At 35.3% G+C, this 25,045-nt stretch overlaps 1 protein-coding gene across 6 annotated transcripts in view; it reads right to left on the bottom strand.

The window, feature by feature from the left end:
• The window catches only part of LOC135707997 (receptor expression-enhancing protein 2-like), a 97,156-nt gene that overhangs the window by 43,224 nt on the left and 28,887 nt on the right, over positions 1–25,045 (bottom strand). For 2 of the 6 annotated variants that reach the window (XR_010518275.1, XM_065229923.1), the window contains exon 1: positions 5,174–6,843. The exons of 1 other annotated variant lie outside the window; for it this stretch is intronic. Coding sequence is in view for 3 of the 5 variants with exons in the window: in XM_065229923.1 (XP_065085995.1) it covers positions 5,174–5,767 (594 nt within the window). In the remaining 2 variants the exon portion in view is untranslated. Of the gene's footprint in view, positions 1–5,173; positions 6,844–25,045 lie in introns of those variants that run through there. 3 more of the 6 variants (XR_010518276.1, XM_065229924.1, XM_065229925.1) reach the window with 3 other exon arrangements.

Here is a 25,045-nt window from a genome sequence, read left to right as displayed (position 1 = left end):
TGCATAGCACCCACCTGGCCAACGAGTCCGCTTGCTCACTACCCGGAATTGAGCTATGAGATGGGACCCAAGTTAAGGTGATAATATTGGAGCAGTTAGATAAAGCACTCAGTTTAGATCGTATTTCAGGTAGGAAATACGAGTAGTGCTTCATCGGCCTCATTGAACGTCAACAATTCGTAAAAATGAAATAATGGTCAGAAGGTAGTAAGGCAATTCGCATCTACTGCGTAAAATATGTATACGTTGCGGAAGTTTCCAACACTTTTGTGGATTATTTACCAAAAAATAATTGAGTTTTATTTACCGTGAATATTTTGAAAAAGAATTTTACAACTTTGTCGCAGACGTCATTTTGATTGGAAGCGGTGTTTTCGAATTATGATTTGTTGAATAATATCGAATACGCAATTTTTAAGTTTTTTGGCGAAATTCATAATTGCCGAATCGAATGATAGACCATAACAAAGTTTTATCATATCAGTGCCAACATTTCAAAGGGGCGTAATTGCATTTGTAGACAATGGCTTTAGCCGTTGATTTCTCGCAACTAAAAGATCGCTCATAAAAATTAATTACACCAACAGGTAGAGGAATGTTTTCTCTACCAGCTAGCATTGTTAATTTTGAAGAGTGTGCTTTTATTTGCAAAAAATCGACGGCTAAAGCCATTGTTTGCTAAAGCAATTACGCCCCTTTGAAATGTTGGCACTGTTATTGTTTTCGCTTCCAAAATCGATATTTTTGGAAAAATGTTCAAATCTTCATGCGTTATTTTTCCCGTTAGCTTTTTTTTCATACACCGTAAGAAAAAAATACCCAACCCATTTCTCCTTCTAATGTTGTCAAAAACGGAGGAGCAAAACCATCCAACAGGGGTAGTAAAGTGTGGGAACCCTACGTTGAGTATAATCATATTTATCTACTTTTGGGTACAACAAACTTACTTTTGGGTAGAAAGCCAGTGCAGGGCTGGTAGCGCTGATGCGATATAATAGTAGTGACTTTAGTGACTAAAATTACGGAAATAGTGACAAAATAGTGACTTGTAAATTTATGTCATGGAACTCAATATCAAGTTTCAAAATTCCTCTAATTTGATCGAATCTCACAACGAAAACCCCTGTGAAGAGCATTTGAAGTAATTTGAATAATTTACTTTTGCTTACGTTATACATGATGACTAGCAAATAGTAATTCCCATTTTTATGATCTTGAATTTGATTCTGTGTTCGAAATCTCTAAATATTTGATATATCTAGGTAGATAACTTTGATAATTTGCTATGAAATTTTCACAGAATTTCTTCAGAATGATTTCAAGAACTTTTTTAGAATAATTCCTCTTCTCTTAAACTTAGAAGCAAATAAGCTTTTACAAACATAATATTGCATTCATGAAATTCTTTGCAGAACAATCACAAAATTCTTGGAAATAGATCATTTTCGTAGTTGGAAACGCTTAACATCAAATATCAGAACTAAAGTGGACATGTTATACGATAGATGAGGAGATGAGAGTAAAGAGTTGATAGTTCCGTTATAGTGTGGCAGTGTAAAATTTGTATATAGAAAGTAGAAAGCGAACAAAGGATAATTTTTAGGAAGGTACGAATAGGGTAGAGCATCTCCTTTACCAAGCTCATCCGTTAATGAAGGATGGTGAGGGGTGTTTCCCCCTGCCATCACTGGCAAAAGGGATGATCACCGATTTGCTCATGTACCTCTGATGTGCGGAAACAGTTCTATCGATTGTTTCACACTCAAGTCGCCATCTGACGTAAACAACTACCCGATTCGTACCTTCTTCAAAATTGTCCTTTGCTCGCTTTCTACTTTGATAAACAATTTTCACACTGCCGTACTATAACGGAGCTATCAACTCTATAATTGAATCTCCTCCTCGGTCGTATAAAATCTCCATTTGAAGTCTGATATTTGACGTTAAGCATCTCCGTAAATCGTTAAATTCACGCATGAATTAATAACACATGATTAGTTAAAGTAGATTATTTTACGATTTTTTATTGATTATTTTAGAAACTCCCTGAAGGGTCCTTCCATAAATCCATCCTTAGAATTTCCATGCAATTAACCTCAGAAGTTCCATAAATTTCTGCTTAGAATAATCTTGGACTTCTCCCTTGCATTCAATTCGTATTCTCCTTAGAATCCCCATAGTATTTCCTCAGAATTCTCAAAACAAAAATCCATCACAAACTTTGAAACTCTTCTCAGAATTCCTTCCTCAAAATTCGATTCCATTTGTATTCTTCTCGGAATTTATTTCGAACTCTTTAGAATTCTCTTGAAAGTATCATCAGAAATCACCCCAGAATTCTTTTAGAACTATCCGCAGATACCATCTTTGGAGTTCACGGGATTTTCATAGAATTTTCATCAGAGCCATTTCAGAACTAATTTTGAATTCTTATTATAATTAGACCTAGAATCCTCATCCAATCATCATAGAACTCTTATCAGAACTCTCGTTAAAATGCACTCTCAATTACATTAGAATTATTTCCAAAATTATTTCAGAGCTGAATTTTGAGTCTCTATTAATTTAAAAAGTAATCAAAAGCGACGCCCTTATGTGTTAAGCCAAGTTTTACTATATAGGTAAACCTGGCTTAAGATTTAAGCGGATATGAAGGAATCGGTCCTCAGAACAGTTAATTTTACATGAGACTTTCGTAGTCTGTACTTTGGTATTCTTCTCTGATATATCTTGGTGTCTGCCCTAGAATCCTTTAAAATTCTCTTTTAAATCGAAATTGAAAGCATTTCCCAATAGTTTTCCTGGTGTTCTAACGTTTTGCGGTTCACTGGTTACTCTGGTTAAAATTTGCAATTTTTTAACAGATATGTATATTTTGCTAAAACTTTGTAGACTCTCTTAGTGCCAAGTACTCAATTTAAACATTTTGTGAAAAAGTGACTTTAGTGACTTTTAGGTGTAAAAAGTGACTTTTTAGTGACTGACTTCAAAATAGTGACCAAGTCACTAAAAAGTGACCTGCTACCAGCCCTGCTAGTGGAAAATTCTATACGAATTGCACACAAGTAAATAAAAACTACTTTGACCCACTTTACCTATAGTGCCGAGATGAGTGAAAAGAACTTGCTTTTGGGTACTTTTTCTTACCGTGTAGGAAGGTTGCGTCATGCTATCAGTAGTAATGAGCTCAAAAATGATAGCATACAGTGATCCATTGAAACTCAAGCTTAACACCGTGCATGTTTCATGAAGACTGTCGATAAATCTATAACTCAAGAGTTGATAATAGAAGAGTTACGCAGAGTGAGGCTTGCACCACTGATGTCGATCAATGGGCATTTTTTATGTTGGCAACCTCTGTTTTTGTTTACACCTCGGATGACTTCACCTGGGTTGTGAAAGTTTCCTCTAGTTTCGATAACAATACTTCCCACGCAACATAGTCAGTTTGTCTACTTTGGTTTCAGTCAACTCTGTATAACTCGATGCTCCCTTCAATATCGAGTTATAGCGAGTTGACTGTATTGTGGCATATTTTCAATTGTGATATTCTAGCGAGATTATTCAATCCATTTAGCTCTTTTTTTTTTGTTATAAAAAGATGATTTCTTAACTATAGACACGAAATTGTAGCATGCGCCGAAAATGCATACACCGAAAAAAGTTTTCATATAGTTTCCATTGAGAACGCACTTGATATGTTTCCAATAACAAAATTAATGATTCTTATCTGAAATTCACATAACATTCATATGATCACATGAATTCTATGTGATAAATCACATAAATTTTATTGAACACTAGAGTGATGCAAAATTTGAAATTTTCGCTCCACAATACTTAAACGATTCCAAATCGGATCCTGAGTAACCTCTCAAAATGTGTACCCATTTGGTGAGAAACTGAGATGGCACAAACCATTTGAAGTTTGTATGGGAATTACTATGGTAAAACTAAGATTTTTGTTCATGTCTATCTAATAATTCGGTCTGCTTCAAAAGCGTTCAATTGTACTTGTAGGAAATTTTTCCAGCTGCTGAAGACCACTTTTTGATTAAATGCAAGGATCGAAAGTCATCAATGGTTCAATGCGCTGATGTCTTATGATCATGTTCAATCAACTGCTCAGCAGGCAACATTGGTGTTTCTGGGGCGTTGAATAGGACACAAAAATCATGGCTACTACAGTGTTGCCTACAGAGCAGCTGCTTGATCATGTCATAAGTTTACCAATCTCTTAAATAATTAATAACTTTTTCCTGTCTCGTTTTACATAGAAACGATCTTCAGCAAAGTTGTAGCTGAGAAAATTTTCTATAAGAATGGCTGTTTCGCAGCTCAATATGGAAAAAAGACTAGAAGGCAATGAACAAAAAGTTGAGATTTCCCATAGTATGTAAACTTCAAATGACTTGTGCGAAGTCTGTTTCTAACCAAATGAGTTGTAACTTTGGGAGGCTAATCCGGACCCGATTTGAAACCAATTAAGCACTGTGGAGCGAAAAAGTCAAAATTTGCATCAGTCTGTTGGACACATAAGGTTCATGTGATTTTGTAGTGCGATTCCCAATTATGAGATCACATGAAAGTTATGTGGAATTCTAATGGATATTTTCCGCTGGAAATGTGATCTATTTTTTGAGTGTACTGCAACGCTACAAGTGCATCAATTACTTCCAACCATTGATGGCTGATGCAGAGGTGGTTATAGTTCATTTTTACTACAGAGATGTCACCACTAAATTTTATGGGGGAAACTAATGTCCCGATATTTTTCCCCATAGCATTTTCATGACATTCACCTCCTCTGGGCTGATGACATGCTAACATGTAGCGCGAAACTTCAAATACAGAGGATTTTTTGTTATTGAATGTATTATTTACATTAGATTTCACGCTTCGCTCCGCATTACGCGTTAACATGCCATCGACCTTACTCCACACATGACGGCACTTGTAACAAAAATATATTTTTTTTTAAAGATAAAACCCTAATCTGTGAGTCACGCGACTCTTAGTGATTCGCTGTTACTTGGTGTCGTTTTGTTCTGCAAAGTCAACTATCGGATAAAGATTCAATAAGATACGCTGACCAAGCAACAAGCGGTCACCCGGCGTCACTCGAGTCACAGAAAAAGATCGTAAACTAACTACCTTAACCTAAGATACTCACATATTCTTTGACATTTTTAGTCCTGACTGCTTTGTATGATGCATAGGCGGGATAGAGCGTGCCGAACAATAATCTGAAACCGGGAAACAGAATATTGGCACCGAGCGTTCTTGGGCAGATGAAGATTGCGACAAGCGAGCAGAGGCCCATCCCGGTGACGGACATTCGTGGAAATGGAATTTTCGACAGCATCTGTAGAATGACCCCGAATCGCGATAATGAGGAGGCCACCTGTTCTTTACTGATCGGGACCGGATCATCCTGATACTCCTCCACCGTCGAATCGTACCGACCACCACCGTAGTCTGATTCGTTCAACGACGAAAGTGATTCGTTGTAGCTGTAGCGATTGGGAAATCTAACATTCACCGGTATATTTTCAACACTATCGTAGAAAACAGCTGAGTCGTTCAGGTAAACGTGACGTTCCCGACCGTCTGCGGACGAAGGAATGGGATACTCCCTGCGTCTTCGTACGTACACTTCTTCGTCTGGCTCTGGCGCTGCCATTCTTCTATTTTTAGGATAGTTTCGTACCTCGAACTTATTTATTAGACTGCTAACATTGTTGTCGTAATATTGTCTACTACTCATGGTGAACAAAGTTTACATAAGACAACTTAAATTGCAAATATTAGAAGCGTAAGCCACACTTTCAAGCTATTGAAGCACTTGTTTGAAGCATCAAACCAAAAATTGAACTCGTCTTTCGTGACGATTCCACATGTTCAGCAAGCAGGAAATTTTATTGATCTGTTTTCCGGTAAGCACGGTTCAGAATTCACGAGCTACACTTGTCCCGTGCACGATTTACACTCACGAACAGCAGCAACGAAAGTGAAACCCATCGTGAATAATGGCAGTTGCCATAGTAGCATTGCACTTTGGTCTCGCAACGACGACCGACAACGGCAGTGAAGAAGAGCACACACTCACACTTGATCTATGAGCTAGTTTCCCTTCGATTTCCCAAGGGTTTGTGATGGTTGGGATCGAATTTTCCTTTTCTGTTGGTGCAACAAGTCACGAAATGCGATCATCTGCGTTGGTTCTGCTTTTTTTCTCCGACAACGTAGTGCATTTTAGACCTAAACGCCAAGAAGACCAACTAAAGCATTCCTTTTTCGCTGATTTTTCCTATCGCAGTTTGAAAAGTGAGGAAGACAAGACACATGTGTGAACCGCTCCGTCGTCGAATGGAGCTGTTAAAACTAATTTTAGAAGCTAAACAAAAGAAAACGAAGCGCTTTTCGCAGAGCGGTTTGTGTTGTGTATTTTGGTCTGTTCAATGATCAATTCAAATCAACCATAATAGTGGATGATTTGTGGGTGGGAGCAAGCCAAAGTATGTTGAGGAAATGAATGCACAAGGCGTGAGTCAAGTTTAACAGGCTTTGCATGTTCGATGCCTCGAGTGCATGCGGGTCGATCTTTTTAGTGGGAACCGCTTTTCGGAGAGATGCATTGGGAAAGCTTTGTGGCGAAACGAAAAATTTGGTGCAAAAAATCACTAACATACTACGCAATTAAGGGCTGAGACTTGGAAATTTTGGATTTTATAGAACGTCGATCATGGAATGAAAATTTATAAAATTAATGATTGAAGACATTCAACAAGCAAATTGACATGATTTATATTACAAACACTAGCTTTGCAACCTCTTCTTGTAGCTTAATAGAAAAACATACGATCATGGCATCTGATGAATTATTTTTCAGAGAAACGTAACTTGAACATTTACAACCAAAAAACAATTTTTTTTATTTCAGTTTTGAATTTCATAATCATTTGTACTGACAAATATTTTAAAATGAACGCAGATTTAATCGTCGTAATGCCTAAATTTCTTTCTTTATTACTTTACTAAATAGAGTGTTCATTGCAGAGTGCTAGTATATATCTAAACATGAAATTGCATATTGAAACTCTCATTTGCATTCACATTAACCAAGTTCGTTAGTCCTTGATTATTGTACGTTACCTGCAAAGTAATTAATCATTGCCTCTTATAAGAAAGCGATTCAAACTCCAATGATTGAGAACTGTCCTTGTCACGTCCTTGCAATTGGTAGGGATAGTAAGGATTGTTAGTTGCATAATTGCATCTGCAAATAATACACCCAACCGGGAAATGCAAGATTCTATTACAGATTTGCATAAAAAGTATCCAGAATTTGTAATGATTCAATTGATGAACAGATAACGTAATGCTATCATCGGATGGCTTTGTTTGTTCACTGCGGCTAGAAAATTATGTCTTTGTGGGTTTATGCGTAAATATTCATTCTAGAAAAACCTGCTTGTACGCTCAGTCCATTGTAAGAATTTCCATTGTTGAGGATTGATGATTTCTAGCTAAAACCGGCAACGTTTTGTTCGAGGGTCTTAAAAACCATTTCTTTCGTACTTAATCGATAGCTTTAGTTATGAACATAGAACAATCTTTCTGCACTACGTTAAATCGATAGACCCCTCGTTAACCAGGGGGGCTCTAGCGGTTTAAGAAAAAGCTTTTTTTTTTATTCTTGGATAATTTAAACACGCAAAAAAAAACTTCTCTTGCATCCAATGTAAGGTTGGATTTATTACATCCTCTGCATATGTTTCATAAAATAAAATAAATATAATAAAAAAATAATATCAGTTCTTGAAATGAACTGCAGCATACAAACAAGTTTTTCTAGAATGCATATGAGCAGTTCCAGGCCAAATAGCTCAACAAATAATAATTTTTTACCCGTCCCTCTCCGATTTGCATGAAACTTTTCATAATTGTTTGTTATGGGCAATCATTCACATTTTTGTAATGTAGGACATATTGGATCTTATCATTCTTTTCAAAATTGCGTCTTTTACATTTTTCAATAAATTGTAGCACGAAACCGTTACTTTCGATCGAAATGCAGTCTGAGACAAACCCCCCCTATTCTGCGAGTCACGTGACTCTCTCTCACCGGTGAGGTGACAATAGTCACCTCGTGTGAGGTGACTCTCCATTTGATTTGCATGGAGAGTCACCTCACACGAGGTGACAATTGTCACCTCACCGGTGAGAGAGAGTCACGTGACTCGCAGAATAAGGGGGAAAGTTGTTGAAAAAGTAAAGTATTTCTTAGAAAAATATACACGGTAATTTTTGTTTTTGTAAATTTGTAAGTGTTCATGGTTTTATATATTCCAAAAGATTGCATTTTTCATGAGATAGAATTATAATTAGAAGATATATTTTGACGTAGGACTACGTCTGTGATTTCTATATGGGGTTACACTTTGTGAAAACCGTAAGTGGAACATGTAACAAAATTATGAAATATTTTGAACGTTAATAACTCAGCTGCCCCTGGACCAGTTTCAATAATTTTATCACCAATCGATCAAAAATATTTCTACGCATCTGTTAAATTTAAGACTTTATCATTTTTTAAAATGTAACTTCTGAAAATTACACGAATGTGCAACTGTTGCTATGATAATTAAAATTATCACCGATTGCCAGCGAAACGCGATTTCCCTAACACAGATTTCAAAGTTGATTTCCATCCGGGCTCACCAAACGGTGTTTGTTCAATCACCGAATGGTTAGTGGTAGTGTTCTCCAGTACACAATGAAAAGCTGCCTGCAAGCAGCGAGCTGCAGCCCACATGAGCATCCATAGAAGGAGGAAGAAGCCGCACCGCTATTGATCGGAATCAGTAGCTCTTCGTGAGTTCCTGTAGGACATCTATGTCAAGCTCGTCATAATAAAGAGAATAAACAGAGAGAACCCCGCACCATGTATATTTTTACCTGAAAGACATTACTTTTCTCTGCAACTTTGTATCAGACATCATTTCGATCAGAAACGACGTTTTCGTGCAACAATGTTTTAAAAAATGTCGAAGACGCCATTAATGCAAGATCCAAAATGGCCAAATTTTTGCAAAACTGTGAATGCCCATTACAAAGTATAATGCGATGTTTCATGCATATCTGAAAAGGTCGAGTTTTTCTGTTTCGTCATTTGGCGTTGAGCTGGTCATATCTTTGTATAAAACCTTCACGAATTGATTTTCAAGACGTAATGCATTTAGGAAAACAAACTTTGTTCAAAACATAAACAAACATAAAAATTACAAAATTTAAAAACCTTCTTTCGAACACAATACAGAATCTGTTCATGTCGCAAATCATTGCAAATTCAGCATACTTTTCATGTAAATCTGTAAAAGAGTCTTCCATTTCCCGGTTGAGTAAATCATTTTATCTTTAAAAATTCATGCAAAAAATCCTAATGTATGCATACCAATTCAGCCAACGAAAACTGTAAACATGCCAAATGAAAGCCCTGACGTTTTCCTTTCAAATGGTATAAAAACATGATGATTTTAGGCAATATTTTTTAGAGATATATTAATTAAAATCATGTAATATTTTAGAACCTAAAAAAACTAGTGGGCTGGTGAAAGCGAGAATCGCTCATTGCATTTTCAGATAGAAAAAATGTAGAGAATGTAAGAAACCAACCCACAGTGGTTCCCCTTAGAACAAAAGTTGGCCAAAACCTCAAAATTGTTGCTAATAGGCATAAAACTGTCGAAATAGATGTTTTTTAGCTGTACGAAGAAAACTTGACAATCAAGACGTCACAAAAATGAGTATAGTAGGTCAAGGTTTTTTTAGGTATATGGTTTCTGAGGGAAAGTTGCTTCATATTTTTTGTTCAATCTTTTTATGTTCGTAAAATTAGGGTGGTCCATTAAATTGGTGAATTAAAAATACAAACTATTTATTATTTGAGATAGAGCAAAACAGTGTTCTAAACAGTTGTAGAACATTAAATTCAAAGCAACTTTGTAGAAGACACAACGTTTTTATCCCTTATGGTTCATGAGCTATGATTTTTTAAACAAGCAGGTTAGGGTGGCCACTAAAATCGATTTTCTTTGAATATCTTTTCATGCGTTAATATCTTGTAAAAACATTGTTCTGATTACATTTAGAACCTTTGATGACGCATATTTTTGCTCAAGCAACTAGGTTACTATCTTTTTTGATTAGAAAGTTAAAGGCTATTTGCTTCAAAAAAATGACTCTTTTCAATTGTCAATATCTCAAAATGAAGCAAACCGATTTTCAAACATTTAACTTCATTGGAAACATCGTTTTATTAATTATTTTTGGTAAAAAGAACTGCAATAGCTTTTTGTGTTTAAAGCATTTAATTTAATTTAAAAAAGTAATATTTTTCAACAAAACTCATAGCTTTTCAAATAAAAGAGATAACAACTTAGCAAAAATATTCGTCGTAAAAAGTTCTTAAAGTATATGGCATAAAAATTTAACGAGAAATGAACGTAAAAAAAGATATTTAAAGAATGCCGATTGTCTAGGGGCCACCCTAACCTGCTTGTTTAAAAAAATCATAACTCATGAACCAAAAGAGAAAGATATATGGTGCGTTTGTGTGTGTGTGTGTGTGTGCGCGTTACTGTGCTTTGAAAAAGGCATTGTGAAGCTTGCTATGGTATACACCGCAGATTATATAACTTAGAAATAGATATTTTTTAAGAACACTTTACTTGTTATTCCTAATTTCAACATGTTTCGCAAAACAAATTAAAGCCTATTTGAAAGCCAACTTTTCTAGCTATCTTTTGGTTACTAAATGATAGTGGGCGGATGTGTCCGTCATATGTTTTGCTTAGTCTAAATGCGAAAAAAATATATTTTTGCTAATTTTTAATTAGAAACTGTCCCTAAAAACACTAAGACGCTCTTTTTTACCATCCATTTGACTTGAAATAAGCAGAGGAACATTTCTTCTCAAGCAACCAAGTTTATAAACACATTATTTTTTGCTATATTTGAGCAAAACAGAACCAAGATACATTACGATTTTTTTCAAAATTATTTGATATCGCTACACTATAACAGCCATAAAAAAAATATTTAATCAACAGAACTGCACAAATCATTCAACTTAAGATACTCTTAACATGTAAAAATGATAAAAAAAATATTGAAATAAAAAAATATTAACTTTAATTTTTGAGCTTTTGGCCAGCCATTTATTTTGCATGCAATTACATATTTAAATAATGATAGTACAATAAATCCAATTTTGAATTTTCAAAATAAGCTCAACTAGCAACATAACAGGATCCAGTTTCCCATCTAGAGGTAATACATTCAGTGTAGGATGCGGTGTGATTTCACTGAGGAAAGTTTATTTTCCAGATATACACACAACGAAAAAGACATGTAAATTTCAGTGCTCTGAGACCGACACATGCAAGCGGCCCATTTGACATAAGAATCAGTTGAAAAGTTGCTTATGTTTCAGTTTCAGGACACTTAATTTTACATGCCATGTTTGTTTACGTTCCATGATTTATCAAAGCTGAAGTAGAGCTCGAGTAAAAATAGTAATTTCTAAGTGTGTAGATTATCACAAACATTAAGGTTATAACCAGGGATGGAAAGTCATTTACATTCATTTCATGCACTCATTTACATTCATTTGCCTCTCACTTTTTTTTTTCATCAACAGAATTCCGTAAAATAGTGTTTGAAGCTATTGTAGGATTTGATATTAGCTACATCTTTTGTAAACAACTCAAATCTATATCTCTTATGCATGATGAATCAGAGCGATAAGAACCCACCATTGTTGTTCAGTGAATGTTCATTGCATTCACTGAAAAACAATAACATGTTCTGCCAGCTCTATTTCATCATGCATAAGAGATTCAGATTTTAGTTTTTAACAAAAGTTGTAGTTAATATCAAAAGCTACAAAAGCTTCATACATCATTTAACGGTATTCTGTTGATGAAAAAAGTTAGAGGCAAATGAATGTAAATGAATGCACGAAATGAATGCAAGTGATTTTCCATCCCTGGTTATAACGATTCGAATAAATATTCCATGGCACTTCTTAAATCCCATTACACTCCGTAACTGAAATGATTCGCACTTCAATATTGATCTAACCAAGCCAATGTCCGGTAATGCAACAAGTAGGTAACGAGCACACTTCAAACCGACCGACCAACGTCGAGCGTTGGAAATCGATCAAACTAATCAATAGAATAAATATTTTGACCAAAATTTTCACACTGGCCAAATCTCAATCTTCTTTTCATATACAAGGTGCGCTTTGCCGTTCCGTAATATATAATTTCACATATATGCGAACGACCTGTCTGCTACACTTTATACCAAAGTAACAGCTATATTTAAAATACATTTGTACATTATTCTTCATTCCTCGCACAATATAATATCCACAAGACAGCTTGTGCCTTTTTTCCCGGCATTTCCTGCGGTAAAGATCACGCTTCAGTCTTCATTATTATTGTTATTACTAGAACTGCGCGGCAGGCTGACGAAATGATCGCATATCTTTAAAGCAGTGAAATGATTTCTTGGGGTTATTTTTAAATCGGCCACAATCTAGGATTACCACTTGACACACGACCGAAGAATTTGAGGCTCCCCGGCGACGAGTCGCCAAAGAATTTACCAATTTCGAGTAAATCGATTTCTAAATTCGGCTAATCAAGTTCACGCAATGATCGATTCGCAAAGCACTATGTTGCCGATAGAGAAAAATACACACACACATTCCACTCGACAAAAAAAAAGCAAAACAATTCAGTGGAAAAACTATCAAAAAAAGTAAAACGGAAAAGCGGTCAAAAGGAAAATCTCGAGCGCACGATCGAACGCCACTCGACTGGGCGGAATTTAGAACAAATCCGAACGAACGCGAGTCAACGACTGACTCGGGCGGATTTGAAGGGGTGAGAAAAACCGATCATGTGTGGAAAGAATAAACGGATCGCTCTCGTGAAACGAGACAGTGCATATGCAAAGCGTTAGGTTGGGGGGAAAATCTCAGCAACTCTACTGCAGCCGACATGAACAGTGAGAGTTTTTCCTATGAGTGTTTATTTTTCACGAGGGCGTTTTGGGTTTTTCTCATTTTTCTATGCTCATTCCACTTTGTGCCATTGGCGCCGAAGTTTAAAAACTGTATTCAAATATTACTAGGTTCTGCGAATAAATGAATAAAAATATGAATTTCCACTATTTTTTATGCCTATACAGCAATATACAGTGATATTTAACACTATAACTGCGAATCAATGAATAAAAGTAAAAATTTCCAATTAGTAATTTTGGATGAGTTGTACTTTTTCTAAAAATTCGAAAGATCGAATAAGTCGCTTTTTGCTGTTTGGGTATAGCAATTCATAGTGAAGTAATTATAGTATAAAGCAACATAACACGATCGCTAGGGTAGTCCTAAAATATTAAAAGTTTTCAAAGTGTTTTTGTTACTTTATACGTGAAGTTTACGATTTTCAGAGTTGGTTGGAAATTCTATCTAACATGAAGCTTTAGTGTGATAATGTATTAGCTAGAGAATGATCTGAAGTGCTGTCGCATTAATGACCCTTCGGCTGTAACTTTTTTGTTTGTCGATGAATTTTACTAATTCTTTCGTGACTACACTCAAAAAAGTCCACACGTCTGATCGAAGTGTTTTAAACACATGATTTTTCATATGCACAATCACATTTATTTTAAGTGTATTTCACCATGGTTCAATGTGTTCTATGCGTTGATTTCTAGTGTTTCCAACTTTAACTTGACCTTACCTGGTTAAATTGTTTATAATCCCTGCTAAACTTTATCTGAAACGGTTATCGAACTTTACATGGACGTTTGTGTGATAAAGTTTTAACCTTTTGTGTTATTATTCTTTGGAAGTGAACCTTACAAATAATGGGTTGTTAAGAACCATTACAATCCCAAATTCTTGTTTTCTCCACACATATGCAGAGAGAGACTATATTAGAACCATTTAATTTATGGCTTGAGAACTTTAATGGTAATGGTTATGGTAGTCAGTTATATCCGTGAATGGTTTTGTGTTATCGGTCAACTTTACGTGGAATATATCGCCAGTTGGTAATCAGTAATTTACAGGCAACCAATTCGCGATATATTCCACATAAAGTTGATGGATGTTACAATACTATCTATAGACCTTACCAACTAATATAACCATTACCATTAAAGTACTCAAACCATAAATAAAATGGTTCTAATATAATTCCTTTCCCTAAAACGTATGGAGAATACAAGAATTTGGAATGGTAATGTTTCATAACAATAAGGTTAAAACTTTATCACACAAACGTTCATGAAAAGTTCCATAACCATTTCAGTTAAAGTTTAGCAGGGATTATAAACAATTTTTAATCATTTTTGGTAAGGTCAAGTAATGGTTCGCATTTTTGCGGGAGTTCAAGTGTATTGCACATAACAATAACACTACTGTTCAAAACAGCAAACACTTCAAGTTTTGCATTTCAATGCGATGTGAATTGCTTGTTCTGCAAGGTAAACATCGAACACATGACTTCATCCTTATCAACCAGCCTCATATATGAGAACAACCGTAGCCCAGTGAGATCGAACGTAGACAACGACAGACATCTCAACAGTCCAGGATCAATTCCCAAATCAGACCCATATGCCCTTTGGCAACTTTGTTTACTTATATATTTGTAAATTCAATTTTGGACTCGGTAAAGTAGAATATTGTAGAACATTGAACTATGATGTACAAAGCTATTAATATCACCATGTGAGGCACATAGACTCCAAATGTGTCACAATTCGAACCAACAGTGTTGAAGTATGGTTCAAAGCATAAGATTCACACAAGTGTGAGACACATGATGATGACGTGTGGAATTTTTTGAGTGTAGGTGCGTCCCCTACAGCTTTGTAGTATTACAAGAAACATACTCCAAAAAACATGATAACACATTTATTGTAAATATTTGACCCCAAATCAAAATTGTCGTATCTTAACAAAATTTCAATGGAGTTCTGAAATTTTGAATGATTTGTAAAGTAAATTTAGTGAACTTTATGTTTAAATAATCATGCTTTTTTTGAATAGGCGGATCCCTCAGGGGGAGGGTTCATCGTAAAAATATTCCCATGGAGTGAAATATTTTGATGTTAAAAGCTGTTTATATCACTAGATTCCAACCAGATAGGATGTTGCTTCCTTCGGCAAAGATAGTTAAGAATAAAAGGTCTTTACAATTGTGGGTAGTGCATGACCGAATTTACACACTAGAGGGCACTAAAACCAAAAATGACCAAGATGCGCCATCTTAAATACACGTTATATAACGCTATCTATGTACAGATCTTTATCATATGGATGATTCCCATATTCAGAAAAGTTGTTCAGATAGACGAGACCTATCTTAAGGAGAAAAAATAGTTTAAAATCACTCACCGAGCGACGCTAGTGTGACTTTCATTTTGAATTGTCTATCCTTATTTCACATCTGGATAAATTAAAAGGTTCCCGTTTTGGGCAAAATTGTCCAGATGGACAAGACCTATTTTATGGAAAAGGGTTTTTGCATTGTTTGCCCAAACTTAACATCATGACTAGATAGAAGGTTTCCGTCTTCGTTAAAGTTGTTCAGATGAACAAGGTACCACAGACAAACAGACATAACACTCGCAGGTTGTTCATCGAACAAGCATTTAATGGTCAATTTAAAACTATCGTAGTTGGTAGTACCGCCACCTGTGGCGCGCATAGTCAATTAATTATGCAATTATGTGATGATTATGGTTTTTCTATGAATATGAAATAATCGTTACTGCAACTTATAAAAACGAGTTTTAGTGCTATATATTATGTATATCTGGGGAGGGATGGGACCACCAGGGCACCGGATTGAAGCGATTTGGATGGGGAGAGTGGAATTGCCAACTCCCTGTCATAAACATTTCGTGAATTGACGGCGGGCTCTTCTCCCCACTCATTGGGACGTTCCCTCGTATGATGGCTTGTTCTACATCGGGTTGTAGGATTTTATCATTGGAAGGCGATTCTCCTGATCCCGCGGAATGCGCGTAAGTGTATCTGCTTACGGGTCCGCCCCTCCGTTTTTGGCCCTTCTTACAATGGTAAATTGAATACAACCAGGTATCGTACTTGATCAAATCATACTTGGAGGATGATCCACTGTCTAATGGCTGTGCCTTGCAACAATGAGTGGTATCCTTTACATACATACATACATACATATATATTATGTATATCTATAAATCAACATGTCGACATATCACAAACTTGTATGTATACTAATACAAATTTATTGATGTATATTTAAAATTAATTATGTGAAATACTTACAATACAAATACGTACGTAAAAAAATGACAAAGGCCGTAATTTTCATGGTTTGCCGAGGATGCTGCAAACTCTCTTTACGTCCCTGCCATAGAGTAAATTTAGTCCATCTGAACAACTTTGCTGGAGACGGACACCTTCTATCTAGTCCATCTGAGGGCAAACAATTCAAAATGCGCTACCTGGTGAGTGGATTCTGGAATCTTTACCTTAACATAGGTCTTGTCAATCTGAACAACTTTGCCCAAGACGGAAACCTTCTATCTAGTTCATATGTTAAGTTGGGGCAAACTTTTAAAAATTATTGTCACACTACCAACGCCTGGTGAATTAATTCTGAGCTGAACTTTTTACCATAAAACAGATCTTGCTTGGTGAGTGAATTTTGAACTCAACTATTTATCTTAGTATAGACCTTGTTCATATAAACAACTTTGCCGAAGACGGGAACCTTTTATCTAGTCAAGATGAAAAGTTAGGGCATACAATGAAAAATAGTGTCATACTAGCGCCACCTGGTGAGTGAATTCTGCAATAAACTCTCTACTCTCTTTTGCTCACGTCCATCTTAATAATTTTGCTGTAGACGGGAACCTTCTATCTAGTCAAGATGTTAAATTAGAGCAAACCATTCAAAATGAATATCACACTAGCGCAACCTGGTGAGTGAATTCTGAATTAAACTCAGTTCGTTAAGATAGGTCTTTCGCATCTGAACAAATTTGCTGAAAATGGATCTGTAGATAGCATTATACAATGTGTAGTTAAGATGGCGCAACATGATCATTCTTGTTTTTGCGCCATCTAGTGAGTAAATTCTGTCATACACCATTCAAAGTTTTGACGACCTTGTATTCTTTAATATCTATATGGTTGGGATATCGTGACATAAGCATTTCTAACATCAAAATATATCGCTTCATGGGTATATTTTTACACGCCCCTCCATTCGAGAAATCAAACCATCGAAAAAAAAGTATGATAATTTAAACAGAAAGGACCAACTCTACTTTGCCAATCATTTGGATTTTTTAGAAATCCATTGAAATTTCGTCAAGATACGGCAATTTGAATTTGGGGTATAGACTCTGTAGCAATGGGCGACCTTGGATCGAAACACAAAAGATCGATTCTTTTGGTTCGATTATTCGATTTTTAAATCGATCTCAAAAATGGCAAAAATCGGCTGGATCGATTCTTTTCAGTGATTTTGCATTTGCAACTAATCATTTTTTTTTTGTCTTCGCTTTTGCACATCACTTGCTTTGAACATGGATTCTCCAAACAACCAGTGTGACAAATCAGTAGGCAAGAACGAGAAAGAGAAAGTTTGAGGCTCCAGAGACGATTATAGACTTTTTTGATGTCTATTTGTCTTTCTCTAACTAGCACCTATGGATTAACGGGCGGTTTGTTTTCCCACTAATCTGTTTCCCTCATTCGATTGAAATGGTGCAGTAGTGTTTGTTTCATATGTTAATCTTTCGTTTTTTAAATAGTTCATTTAATACCAATAAAACGAATATTATAACCTGTTAAATCACTCACCTAATCAAGTATCCTGATCAAAAACTTCCACATGTCAAATAAAATCAAAATAGTCATTTACTTGATTCTCATCATGTATGTATGTTACTCTCACAACATTTACTGCGCGTACGTACGCAATTTATTTCTAAATGATATAAATCATCACACTAAATGATTATTATAAGTGAAATGATAGGTTATGTAGCGTAATATCAACTTTAGACTGGGTTGGCGTTAATCTGCACCAACTTTCCTATGATTCGTTATATTTTAAGCATTTTTGTGCCATTTTGAAAAATGAATCGATTCAAAAGATCGATTCAAAAAGATCGATTCAAAATAATTGATTAAATCGGTGAATCAATTATTTTCAAAAAAAAAATAATCGATTCACTAGGATCGATTTTTGCCTCACGTTCGCCCAATGCTAGTACAGACAACGTAAGTACTTCAATATCCAATACATATATTTTGAAGCAAATTTCATCTAATATTATAGAGTTCTGGTGGACCTAGTCACGAAAGAATTGGTAAAATCCATCGTCAAATAAAAAAGTTGCAGCCTTTCAAAGTGGCTATTATTAAGTATCATTGTGTGGCAAGTACAATCATATTCTATGCCCAAGGAAGGTCGAACAATTTTCCAACCCGAAAAATTCCTAGACCGGACCGGGAATCGAATCCAGCCACCTCTAGCATGGTCTTGCTTTATAGCTGCATGTTTAGCGACAGAGCTAATGGAGGGTGAATAATCTGTTAAGAGTATTATAAAACTCAAGAAACATTGTAACCTAAATATTTTTAAAGCTTCAGACAGCTTGGAGCATCTGATAGCATAGTAAAGGCACATTATTGTTAAGCCAACCAGTGATGGCGGGTTTATCAAATATTAACGAATAATTGATAAAATTTTCTGCTTGTATGGTTGCGTATGTATGATGTTTGATCCATGGAAGAAAAACTCCTTTTTTAAAAATTACTCTTATGTTTATGTATTTTTATAAGTTTTGGTTATTTGTAGAAACATCACAGATCTATTATATGCCACATAATTAACTGAAATCAGGTTACGAAACAGAATGTTTCAAATTGAGCGTTTTACAAATATAAAACACACTAAAATTAAAAACTTTTTACAAACTCAGTGAATTGCTCAAAAATAACATCAAAAGTTTAGAAATATATGTATCACCAGTATTTTGAAAGAATTTCCAAGTCCAAGTTATCCAAAAATAGAATGCTTGATGCTTCTTAGAATAGGTCAAACTTAATTCCACAAGTTTGCATTATAAAGCATAATTATGGTGATAATAATAATAAAAAAACAATGCATAATAACTTGATTCGTGAAACATATAAAAGTATTATAAAATGTAGAAGATCTGCAAAAGACTTGGGGATCGTTGGGTCTGTACCTGTGGTTAACGTTTTGTTAGGATTCAGAAATCAAATTCAGTTATTTATAAGCAAGATTTAAGAAATTTTAAACACTCCGGAGGGTATAAATAGCGGGGCCTTTCAATTAGAGTCGGATCTTTGAAATAAATGCAAGAATGACAACTGTAAAAATAATCGAATGCTTCATCATTTCTCAATAGTGATGGAGTAATACGACATGCACTAAACTAAGGATACGGGATATACTACAATAGATCAAATTACTAGTCGCAGTGGTGTTAGGTCCCGAACAGAGTAAAAATCACAATGAAAACGTCCACTTCAATCAATTATTGCAATGAATAATTTCATTACATAACGTAGATGATCAATGCAAGCTCAATCTACACTGTTCATTTTTCAACGGTACAGAACAGTAGCACACAATTCGCTGCATTGCCGCGGCATGACAGTTGCCTTTTTTTAATAGCCGTAAGCAATAACAAACATTTATACTCGGTAAAGTCAGTCTCATAATCGAAATAGCTACGAGCTTGCTCTCTAGATCCAGTTGAACGCATCATTTCTCATTCTTCTTCTCCTGATGCGAATATATTTATAGCGCTAATTCAGAGGATGGTTGCAAAAGATTTGATCTTCAATTATCGTCTGTTCCCTTGTGCGAAGTAGATACATGGTTCTGCTGCTAATAGAATGAATGTATCAGGGCACGGCGTTATTCAGAAGTACAGGAAAAAAACAGAATCTAACTGTAAGTATCATGAGTGGACAATCTTCAATGTCGGATGAAATCATTTAAACGATTACATTGGATTGAATGTATGCCGACAGACAGATTTAAATTTGTGCATTGACGACTAATCAAATACGCGTCATATTACTATAGATCACCCACAATCATTAATGAAATAGCAAAAAGCTTGACTATAACGAAACCATGGCCTGTTAACTTCGTCAGCCAAACAAAATACGTAGGGGAGACTAGACACACTTGATCCCTGGGGAGTCCTTTGTTTTTCAAAATTCTGAGTTAAGTTAATTCTGAGTTTTTTCAGTTAAGTTTCCACAACGTTTTGTCTAGACGGAAGGTATGGTGACATTTGCGTCGTATTGTGGAACGAATTCTTAATAACTTGATGGATTTTCAAACAAAACAAATACTATTTTCACTGCTTGCTGCTGTGAATAAGTACACGGCCAATGAGTTCAATTTACAAAAAGTGCAGGAAATCAGCGATGAGTAAATTTGATTTATATTTTACTCAGTCTAGGAGTAGTATCAATAGACTGAGAGAATCCAATCGTTACTTTTCTCATATTCGGGATTTTTTGCAAGAAAAAAAAAAACCTGGAAAAACATGAGACAAATTTACTCATCGCTGAATTCTTGCACATTTTGCGATTTACAAGTAAACTAAACTCAAATTTGGGTTGATCTTATTGGCCGTATAGAATCGATTAAAATCATTGGATTGGTACTGTTCCTTTGATTTTTGATCAGTTTGATATTAAGTTGAAAACTTAGTTAGGGGACACTAGATCTCCTAAGGTTTACACACACTTAAAATTGATAAACAAATGTGAAAAAAATAAAACTTTATTTGTGGAGACCTGATTCCCTAGAATTTTCACACATTGAACTTTAGGATGCGTGTAAAAATCAATATTCAAATACATATGGGTCATCCCACGTCAAGAATATGCGGAATTGAGATCGACCTCTTTGTATTTGATCTAAAATTAATAGAATATGCTCATCTTAAGTCAAAATATTTAAAATTAATTTGATTGTACTGCACCGTTTGAAAAATTCATGTAAATTTTTGCGAGATATAGCGCACATAAAATTAACACTAGTTTTGGCATAAATTTACGCGATATTTCTTGTAATTTTAAGCGCAATATCGCATAAAATACCAAGATTGTATGCAAGCTTGTTAAACAATTTTGCTGTTTATGCCAAGTATAGCACAAAATTAAACAAAGGGAGATTTTACGCGATAGTTAAAGTTCAGATTTTTTTTCTGTGCAGTTGATCCACCCCTCGATCAGGAGCCCATCATTCTTTTTTTAAAACATGGTATTTTGAAACGTCGATAAGTCCGTGCCAAATGGCGCTACAGAAAATAATGGCGAAAAAACTATTTTCAGCTTGGAGTTTCGCAAGGAATCTGAAAAGTCTAATTTCGGCAGTATTGCCAACTATGTTATTTACATAAATGTTTATTATTGTTGAATTTCTCAACGGAATCGTGTTCTCCACACTTTTTTAGTCTAGACCACTCATTGACATAAAGGAAAATGCTCCGTTGCTGAGATATTGCATTTTAAAATAATTTAGCCAGCAAATTTTTAAAAATATACATTTTCGTTGGCAAAACACCTACAAACTATGAAAATGCCGCCCAATATTTCTATTGGTGGATACAGTTCGAAAAAATGTAAATTTTATCACAACATCATCACAAGCTCGATGAGAGTGTTGCCAACTATGTTATTTTTGCAAAAGTAATAAAAAAAGGCATTTTCCCCTAAGTATGAGAAATAGATGTAATGTCGGCCTAAATGCTCCTAATTTGGGCCCATACATAAATTCAGCAATCAACCAAATTTTCAATAGCGACCAAAAATATCCATTAGTAACGTACCAATGACGCGTTTATCTAGATAAAATTGATAAATAGCGGCTTTCCCCTATTTACAAAATCTGTATTTTTGTATATAATTTGTAAATTGTAGTTTAAAGTATGCCATGGTACTGGGGGGTAACATTTTAAGTGTTATGAAATACTACAAAGCTACTTTAAAACAACATTCATAAAACTCTGGTCAAGATTGCTTTGCCATTGATGCATCCAGCAAAACCTCATTGATGCTAGAATCTGTCTAGTTGGCTCACTATGGAGAAGGTTCTGAAGGGTATATTTTCGAAGCTCTTCAAAATTTATTTACTGCAAAATGGTTGTACGATAAACGCATTGAGATCCATTTCAAACCCGTATTTAAGCTACAATAAAAGCTATTTGGCAACAATTAAAACCATTATCCGAGCCATTTACCCTAGCTGCTTGCTAAGTTCACTAGAAAAACAACAATCAAGATAAAAAAGGATTCATAAACACCATCCAACACACACACACCAAAATAATTTAAATAAAAACTGATCGTATAAAAATCCTGCCGAATTTCCAAAATTATTAAATAGTTCTCATGAAGTGGCCTAGTTTTAGGTGCCATATAACATTTGATGTGAAATGTACGTGAAAACATCGAAAACTTGAGTCCGCCCACGGAAAACATCGATTAAACAAATTACTTAACATTAAGAAAAAAAAATATATTCTTCAGATCGATCACTAAGCTTAGCCGAGATTTTTATTTCTCATGATTTTTGCATTCTAAATATTTTCTCATTGCTAAGTTAACTAAAATAAAGTTATATCCAAGGAAATATAGATTGTAAATCGAAGATTGTAAAAAACAAACAAAATAATTGTAATATGGCGGAGGCATAAAAGTTGATTTTCATGGGCCATTTGAAAAAAGTTATTTTGCTTTCAAGAAATCCTTAACAAATTCATAAGGTTTTGAAACGGCTTTTATGAAGAAAACTTGAAGACTGAATTGTATTTATCTAAAGCCATTTGGCTTGATCCTAACCCGTTCAGATTTATGGCAGCATTTATGGCGGCAAAGTTTGTTTATCTTTCGATAGTTGCGCTGTGCGATTCAGCGTTCTTCCAGGCGATTCTTCCCGATGGCTTGGAAGCAGTTACTCAGAAAGTGTTCACAACATTTCGCATTTCGCACAGCTGTAACCTCGATCATTCCCGAAAAGATCCCCTTCTTCCGGATGGTTCTGGAAGTGCACCATCAAACGATGCAGGAATGTACGGTTGAATGATTTTTTTCCAAGTGATGACCCTTTCACCGAATAAAATCGCAGCTATGGATCGGAAATCAACTAGTGTCCGCTAACTAACAGTTTCAGTGGTTGGCTGTCGGTACTGACGCAAGTTATTCCGATCTTCATCTATTCGCAAGGTCTGGATAAGGCAGACTGTTTTGACTTTTTTTTATGAATTTGAGGACCACGCTCACTTCACTCTTCTCCACCAGATGCTCAGTCGTTGATGGTTCCCGTTCCGCCGGACGTGCTGGTTCTTCTAAAGAACTAAATTTTACTGAAATCGACTTCCCTTCGGTCGTTAGCATCGCTTGAATTTTTCCTCCAACTTCGTTTATCTTTCGAGATATCCTTGTCATAAATTTGGTTTTTATTCACTATGAGGATCCATCCTTAAAGTTCAATTTGTAAACAGAGGAGATTTTATGATACACTTTTAAAAGCTGAAAAGTCAACAATATATGCAGTTTACCCTCATTTAAAACCGAATGGTTTTATGATTCCTTTTATAATGATAGAACAAGTTTATATAGTATTTTATCAAGAAATTAATAAAAAAATGCTAATGAAGTTTATGATTGATTTTTAGAACAGTTTTATGGTGGGATTGAGAACTACTTTAAATTTAATTTTAAAACAAGACAGTTTTTGACTTCTCGCAAGACTGTAAAAGGTTTTTAAAACAGCGAAAAGGTGAACTACTAAGCAGGAACGTTTTACACTGTGAAATGCTGTATTTAAACTAAATGGCTTATTCATTGCCATTATAAAACCATCATAAATCAGAGTGGATGCCAAATGATTGCAGAATTGTTACTTGGGCCCTAATCTCGAGCAAGCGGCGAAAAACGGCTCCCACTTTAGTTGAATCAAAGTTATTTTGCTTTCAAGAAATCCTTAACAAATTCATAAGGTTTTGAAACGGCTTTTATGAAGAAAACTTGTAGACTGAATTGTATTCATCTAAAGCCATTTTGCTTGATCCTAACCCGCTCAGATTTATGGTAGCATTTATGACGGCAATGTTGCCTACAAAATGTTAAACGTCAAAGTTTGTTTATCTTTCGATAGTTGCGCTGTGCGATTCAGCGTTCTTCCAGGCGATTCTTCCCGATGGCTTGGAAGCAGTTACTCAGAAAGCGTTCACAACATTTCGCATTTCGCACAGCTGTAACCTCGATCATTCCCGAAAAGATCCCCTTCTTCCGGATGGTTCTGGAAGTGCACCATCAAACGATGCAGGAATGTACAGTTGAATGAATTTTTTCCAAGTGATGACCCTTTCACCGAATAAAATCGCAGCTATGGATCGGAAACCAACTAGTGTTCGCTGACTGACAGTTTCAGTGGTTTGCTGTCGGTACTGACGCAAGTTATTCCGATCTTCATCTATTCGCAAGGTCTGGATAAGGCAGACTGTTTTGACTTTTTTTTATGAATTTGAGGACCACGCTCACTTCACTCTTCTCCACCAGATGCTCAGTCGTTGATGGTTCCCGTTCCGCCGGACGTGCTGGTTCTTCTAAAGAACTAAATTTTACTGAAATCGACTTCCCTTCGGTCGTTAGCATCGCTTGAATTTTTCCTCCAACTTCGTTTATCTTTCGAGATATCCTTGTCATAAATTTGGTTTTTATTCACTATGAGGATCCATCCTTAAAGTTCAATTTGTAAACAGAGGAGATTTTATGATACACTTTTAAAAGCTGAAAAGTCAACAATATATGCAGTTTACCCTCATTTAAAACCGAATGGTTTTATGATTCCTTTTATAATGATAGAACAAGTTTATATAGTATTTTATCAAGAAATTA

The sequence above is a fragment of the Ochlerotatus camptorhynchus genome, unplaced genomic scaffold (genome assembly GCF_037179485.1).
Source record: "Ochlerotatus camptorhynchus isolate MF236.1 unplaced genomic scaffold, CSIRO-AGI_Acam_v1.1 ptg000324l, whole genome shotgun sequence".
Taxonomy (NCBI): Eukaryota; Metazoa; Arthropoda; class Insecta; order Diptera; family Culicidae; genus Ochlerotatus; species Ochlerotatus camptorhynchus.
The sequence above is the reverse complement of the archived record's forward strand: the minus strand, read 5'-3'. Positions and strand labels throughout refer to the sequence as shown.